Genomic DNA, 7,708 nt, shown 5'->3' with positions numbered 1-7,708 from the left:
TTCTACTCCCGTAAAGATTTACACCCTCGGAAACCCTGTACAGGGTCGCTATGGGTCGGACCCGACTCGATGGCACTTAACAACAACAACAACAATGATAATTGAACCTTTCCTTGGAATGGGGTTGGGTTCTGGATCTCGAGGCCAGACTTTTGCACTAACCTTTCTATGCGGTCCTACTGTAACAGCACCACCAGAGAGCACTGTTAAGTTTCCTTATGCTTCATGGTGGCAAAGTCAATGGGTTTCTCTCACTGATGAACTTGTTGCAGTTAACCACTCCAGTGCAGCTCAGAAGGGATTCCAGAGATTGTATTGTAAAGCTGAAAATACCTACAGGTAACCTGGTGCTTTCCATTGATGGTCTTCCAACAACTGCATCTCTGAGGATCAAAGTGACCTTTGCCATAATATTACATGTCTTGAAACATTGTTGACTGAAGAAGCTAACAGTGTTGCTAATACTTCTTCTCTACCATTGTTATTGCTTCTGGATTCTAGAGTAGTTTCTGTCTTTGTTCAGATAAATGTATGATAGGCATGTATTATTAACTATTCATCTTAGATAATGTCAGAGGGAAAGGATACAGTAGTCCTTACCTCCTGTGATTTTGTAGTCATTTCATTTTTTTTTTTAAATTAAATTGCATTTAGTTGATATTTCTTAGCAGTGAACTCTCATGTTCCCTGCCACCAGGAACCAAAACCCAATAAGGATAGTTAAGGATGTTAACAGTTGTCATTTCCTCCAGAGGCTTCTAGAAGCAGTAACTAATTGATAGGCAGATTTAATAATGATTCAGTGCAATGTTTATAAGTACTTTTAGTGGCTTTCCCGCAAAAACTTCTGGTTTGCTTGAAGGAGCTAAATGGACCGCTTCCACCACCCTTGCTTTGAGTTAATCTAACTGTCATGATGGACAGGCCATTAAAGTTCCTGTTATAAATACCTCTGCTTTGTTAAGCTCTCACAGGTCAGTGCTGATTTCTTTGTTAATGAACGTATCTTTAGAGTGGATGTGTTGTAGCACAGGGAAGTAGTGTGGTCAGCAGGTTGGGGCACATTTCTTGCAGTGTGTAAATTATGAGTGCGGCTTGTGAGAAGTGACTGGAAGAAGGCAACAAGCAGCCTCAGTATCTAAACATGATAGCAACTTTTTATCATTTTCTGTACGCCTTCTGAATTGTACTTGCATCTTTTATTTCCTCATGTAACATACTTTCTGACTCCCTACCACAGCCCCACGTTTCTCTGTGATTACCTTTTCTTTAGTTCTCTTCCTATCACCTCCATGTTCCTTCCTTTCATGTCTACATTCCACTGTCTATTATCCAATGTCTTACAGCTTTACTGTTTGTTTCCCCATACTTGTTGTTGTTGTTAAGTGCTGTTGAGTCGATTCTGACCCATAACGACCCTATATAGGGTTTCCAAGGAGCAGCTGGTGAGCTTGAACCGCCGACCTTGCAGTTAATAAAACTTTGCAATCTGGCTTATGATCCCACAGCACCACACCAGGACTTAGTCTCCTTGAAATATCTTTAGCTTTGTACATCCGCAAACATACATAACCTGCTGAGTATATTTCTGTCTATCCATATTATTGTTGTTAAGTGCGTCAGTCGGTTCCAACTTATAACAATCCTGAAGAGGGTTTCTGAGGAGTGACTGGTGAGTTTGAACCACTGACCTTGCAATTTAAACCAACCTTGAAGTCCAGTGCTGTCTTAGCCCCATGTTTTGGAAGGGAGCAGAGGGATTTGAGAAATTATTCTCATTAATTCATTTAAAGATAATTGAAGCTTCTTTCCCTTTACTCTTCAGTCTTGCTTTGATTATGCTAATACTTTGATTATGCTAATACTTTGTGACTTTTGATGTTATATACTTTATTTTCAATTTGTTGTTTCTGTCCACAGTAAGAATTATTTTTAGTGAGGACTACTAAGATTAACATTCCTAATATGTAAAACTGTGAAAACGCAAATGGTGTTGAAAACAATGAACACAAAATTTGTATAGGATTTAGGAAAAGTTAGGTGGATTATTGAACACTTACCAAAAATTAATTGTACTGATATGGAAAAATATTTGTAATAAGACTTCTTAATGCTTTTGATGATGAAAAATGCTATAATGTGATTCAATTTAAAAGTCAAATTAACAAGTTTAATTAAGGTAAGTGTTGTATTTAGCACTCTATTATTATTCTGAAGGTACTACTGCAAAGTGTTGTCTTACATTCCGATCTGTAAAGTAAATGCATTGGCAATAGCCTTAAATTAGTTATCCTTACCAGTTCATTTAGCATATTTAATTTTATATGTATTAATTATTTTGAAATAGGAATAAAGTTTATATTATGGTTATTAGTTTGATTGAAAGTTAACCATTTTTCAAGGAATAAAAAGTAACTTCAAGTAACTTCAAGAAAAGCATATTTGATTGATTTTCCCAGTACTTCAACAATTACATTTTATAATTAATATATTTATAATCACACTTAAAAAAAAAATCTCTTGAAAAATAAAGTTTGAATCCTAACAGTTCCTCTATGATAGAATGTCTTTACATGAGGATTGCTGCTTACTAATGGTTTTCTTCAAATTCTCTTTTTCCCCCTCTCCAGCCAGGCCCACAACTCCTCTTTCTGTAAGCACCATTGTCCCACCTCCAAGGCCTGCTTCCAGACCAAAGCTTACTTCAGGCAAACTCAGTGGGATTAATGAAATAGTATGTACTCAGGTGTTTGTTTGTTTTTAATTATGTAACTGTTTTGATTTAAGATGCAAATGATATTTTTCTATATGTTCCTTTATAATTAAATGATACAAGTTTTCGCCTCAAGTCAGTAAAGTACAGAAAAAGTTTCTCAGCCAGTATTCCTTTCCATATGGCTTCTATGACCCTGCCTGTGGAGCAGAACGGTGTTCAGGAGGAAAGAGATTTCCCGAGAAAGTAGACACATTGCAGAAATACCATTTACAATAAAGAAGCAATTTCCATGTAATTCTGCTTAAGCAAGAAATGGTGGCTTGCTCTTGGGCCTTAAAGAATACTGCCAGGAGGGTCCTGGAGGAAATGTAGTCCAGCTTTGTTTATTTTATATATGAGGAAACTGGAGCTCACAATCCTTGTATAAGTACATATGTTTTAATAAAGGGGGGAAAAAAGCATTGATCTTTAAAAGTCATCTAAAGATGAAAGAATTCAAAGTGAGGCCCTCCCAAACCAGTCTTTTTGCTTCCAATCTATTCTGCTTCGCTGCATCTCCCAAATTGTTGCCAAAATGAAACATTAAATTTCTAAAAGTCAAACTTAATCTTGTCCCCTCCCCCCACCCCTTTGCTGTGCCTCACAAGTGGCTCTTCATAATCTGTTTGATTGTTTGAGCTGGATTCTTAAGCTCTTCATAAAGTTGCCTGAACAATTGGCTTTACCGTATTAACTGTCCAACGTTCTCCTCTTTTCAACCTATACTTCAGCTGCTTGGAATATTCCAGTGTTCTCTGAACATGTCATTTTTTAAAATACATCCCTTGTCTTCTTATTCTGTTCCTTTTACCTAAAATGCCATTCAGTTTTCTATGTAACAAAGTGGCCTCTTTCTTTAAGACTCAGCTGTAACTATCAGCACCTAGGTAAAGTCCTCTTTGCTCATACCATAATGCCTTCCTTAACAGTTCTAATCATTCTTTTCCTGGTGTCCCATATGCTTTGCTCATATTTCGGTGAGTACACATATCGCAGTATATATACTTCCTTTGTGTGTGTTTCCTTAACTACTCTCCTTAGTCAATTTCATATCCTCAGTACTTTGCATAATACCTGTCACATGGTAGAAATGGTCAGTGAATGAATGAAAAGGCTTGAATATCAGATGTTGAAATGGTTTCCGTCTCTCTTTTGCCTTTTTATCCCAATAAACAAACAGTGGAAGTGAAATGAAAGATTAGGCAAGCTGCCAAAGAAATTGTTGTTATTTAAATAACAAAAATGACTACATTTAAGTAACTTGTTTTCATGATTACGGAAACAATGCTTGATCTTGCAAAATTTGGAAATAAAAAAAAAAAAAAAAAAGAGAAAATAAACTTCTTTAGTTTTACCTTGCAAAGATAACCACTGTTAACATCTTCACATATAGCCCTTCTTTATTTTTAATGCATAAATACTTATTTACTCAGAGTAAGTAAAACATAGTGGTTAAGAACAGGTTTATTAGCTACTTGCTAGCTGAGCAACCTTGGGCACATATTTATTCAAACTCAGTTTCTTCATGGGTAAAATGGGCTAATACTTAACAGGATGTGGTGAGAATCATATACAAAACACTTAGAAAACTGTCAGATGCCTTTGTGTTGTTAAGTGTCATCGACTCAGTTCTGACTCGCATCAACCCTGTGTAGGGTTTTTGAGGAGCAGATGGTGAGTTTGAACTGTTGGCCTTGTGGCTAGCTGTCCAGCTGACCCTACAGCACCCAACCAGGACTCTGTCAGGTGCCTGTTGTTGTTGTAGTTATGTGCCGTGGAGTCGGTTCCGACTCATAGCAACCCCGCACAGGGTTTCCGAGGCTGTAAATCTTTATGGGAGCAGAAAGCCTCATCTTTCTCGTTGGAAACAGCTTGTTGTTTCAAACTGCTGACCTTGCGGTTTGCAGCCCGATTCATAACCACTACGCTATGAGAGCTCCTTGTCAGGTACCTAGTAATTGTTCAGTTACTCCATCTTCTACATTATTGCCAGAATAAAATTTCTAAAAGCTGTAAGAAATTTGAGATTTACTTTATTTTCAAATTTTCATTATTATTAACAATGTCTTAGTGAATCACCTTATGCTTACTTCTTTGTAGACACTTCCTTAGTAAAATAAATTTGTAAGTGAATGCATCATCATTCAACAGTATTTGCTTCTGTTCTTCTGGTTATTTTTATTGTTGTTGTTGTTGTTTGTTTCTTATGTACACAGAAACACTCAGGAATATATAATCATTTAAACAATACAAGGGCACATTCTGCAAGCCTACCTCCTAGCTGCCAGCACACAGCCTTTCTCTTTCCATGAGTCAAGAGTCGTCAGTTGCTCTCTCTCTCCATGTGAAACTAATTTTAATAAGTTATTTTATTTTGTTCTATAGTCAAAATAGTAATGTTTTAACATGTATTCAGTATGAAAATTACAGAGCTGTTTCACATATTTTTTTGTGCTAAATCTTTGAAATCCAATTTTTTTTATACTTAAAATCTCATCTCCATTTCAAGTGCTCATCCACATGTGACTGGCAGTCACTGTACTGGATAGTGTTTTTTTTAACCTTTTTCTAAAAAATTATGAAATGCATTGTAAAGAATGCAGCCACATTCTATTGGCCATGAGGAGAAATGTTCCCCACAGTAGCTGATCTCAGGATGTAAGCTTTCCCAGGCATGTAAGCTTCAGATGCGGTCTCTGGGTGATTCACTGCCTAGTGAGCGTCAGAGCTGCATAATGGTGAGTCATCGAAAAGCTGTTCCTTGGTAAAGCAGAGTAACAGTAGTAAAATATGGTGCCAGTGTGAGCACGTGCAGATTCCAAACCACTGTATGCAATGTTATCTAATTGAAAATATATCTGTAAGCTAAGTCCTAAGCACTGGACTGCTAGCTGCAAGGTTAGCAGTACAAACCTACCAGCCTCTTTATAGTACCCTTGTACAGGGATGCTATGAGTTAGAACTGACTTGATGGCACTTAACAACAACAACAACACAGTCATGCATCGAAGGCTAGATTGGTTTTAGTATGTGAATGCTTATAGAGTTGGGTTTTATTTAACCTTTTGTTTTCATATTCCTCAAATAAATGAGGACAGTAGCAGTGTCTTTCTTATTCACTGCTTTGTCTCCAGTACCTATTGTTGGTGGTGGTGGTGTTATGTGCTGTGGAGTCGATTCCAACTCATAGCGACCCTGTGCAGGGTTTCCGAGGCTGTAAATCTTAACGGGAGCAGAAAGCCTCATTTTTCTCCCATGGAACAGCTGGTAGTTTCGAACTGCTGACCCTGAGGTTAGCAGCCTGATTCGTAACCACTATGCTACCAGAACTCCTTTTCAGTACCTATAGTTGGGTACATAATAGGCAGCAGGTAGAGATTCTTTGTATTTGCTAAATACTTTTAATTGTGTGGTATGAAGAGATCATTTTGAAATGAAGTCAACCATGCCTAACCAACTCAATGGCACTTAACAGCAACAACAACAAATGCCTAACTTCAAAAAGTGAAACACCTCAGAATGTGTTGCTAATGTATTATTAAAACAGTTCAGAATTTGGAAGGAAAAATAACCTGTGCACCACGTAGAAGAGAAATGAATTGACATTACATTTTTCATATTCATTTTTAAACCTCTGTATGTGTTGAATCTTGTCAATGAGGAATCATTACAAGGAATTACAAAGAAAACTATAGACAGATTTGTGAACACCATAAATAAAAGAGCAAACATTGTCTAGAGGGAAAATATTTACAGCAAATAAAGGAAAGGCTTAGTTAAAGCTTAAGGAATACTGAGACCTCCCAAAACTAAATTGTGGTTGCTGCTAAGTGCCAATGAGTTGTCTCCAACTCATAGCAATCCTGTATAGGGTGTCCAAAGATGGGCAGTTCAACATGACAAGTGCTTATCCTACAGCACCACACAGGGACTCTTAAATTAGAAGTTTATATGGACAAAGTGTGGCGTTGTGAGTTAATGTGCCAGACTGCAAAGCCGTTTGAACTACAAGGTCGGTGGTTCAAGCTCACCAGTTGCTCCTTGGAAACCCTGTACAGGGTCGCTATAGGTTGGAACTGACTCGAAGGCACTTAACAACAACAACAATGGACAAAGAGAAAATGCTAATTATGTTTTTATCTATTAAATTTTCTGACTTTTTGTTCTGTTTTCATATTTGGTAATTTTTTGCTTCTTCTAAGACTTAGCCATTCGTTTCTGGCAAGGGTATAGAGAAATAAATACTCACCTATATTTAGGTATATTAGGTATCATATATTAAGGGCAAACGGAATCATCCTTTAGGGAAACAGTTTGGTAGTATGTATAAAGAGCTTTAATAGTGTTAAATTATGTAACTTTTTGGAGTCTTTATTAAACCTAACTTGCTTTAAGACCCAGTTCACAACATTATTTTAAAGCTGCCTCTTTCAACTTCCAGTCCATTTTCATAAAATGATTTTGCCCCGTGCATCTCTGATTTTGATTTATGAGAGTCTCTCACAGTAAATGTGGATTGGTATATTAAAGATCAGTTTATCTGATACCGAAATCTTTTCTGAAAATGAAGGTGTTGTTTTAGTATTTTGATAAATAGCTTTTTGTTTTTAAGCCCAGGCCGTTCAGCCCACCTGTAACTTCTAACACCAGTCCACCTCCTGCGGCTCCCTTAGCTCGGGCAGAAAGTTCCTCCTCTATCTCCTCATCTGCTTCTTTGAGTGCGGCCAACACTCCAACAGTAGGTAAGTGGTTATCATCAGTTACATGTGAATTGTAGTGCCCAAAGTATGATTAGGATGATGATGATTTTAATGGACTAGGGAAAATTTGCCAGTGGAATTTTTTTTTTATGTGGAAACACACTGTCAGACTAGCTACAGTTCCATTTTCCTTTCACAATCTATATTTTAATCTGGGTTGTTGTTGTTGTTGTTGTTGTGTGCCGTGGAGTCG

The 7,708-nt window shown here is 37.2% G+C and overlaps 1 protein-coding gene across 1 annotated transcript in view; it reads left to right on the top strand.

Moving 5' to 3' along the window:
- Window positions 1-7,708, top strand: part of FCHO2 (FCH domain only 2) — a 256,849-nt gene that overhangs the window by 221,178 nt on the left and 27,963 nt on the right. The window contains exons 18-19 of the mRNA XM_006875274.1: window positions 2,631-2,734; window positions 7,368-7,497. Coding sequence (XP_006875336.1) covers window positions 2,631-2,734; window positions 7,368-7,497 — 234 coding nt within the window. The remainder of the gene's footprint in view (window positions 1-2,630; window positions 2,735-7,367; window positions 7,498-7,708) is intronic.

This window comes from Chrysochloris asiatica, unplaced genomic scaffold (assembly GCF_000296735.1).
Source record: "Chrysochloris asiatica unplaced genomic scaffold, ChrAsi1.0 scaffold00316, whole genome shotgun sequence".
NCBI lineage: Eukaryota > Metazoa > Chordata > Mammalia > Afrosoricida > Chrysochloridae > Chrysochloris > Chrysochloris asiatica.
This window is presented reverse-complemented; position numbering and strand designations above follow the sequence as displayed.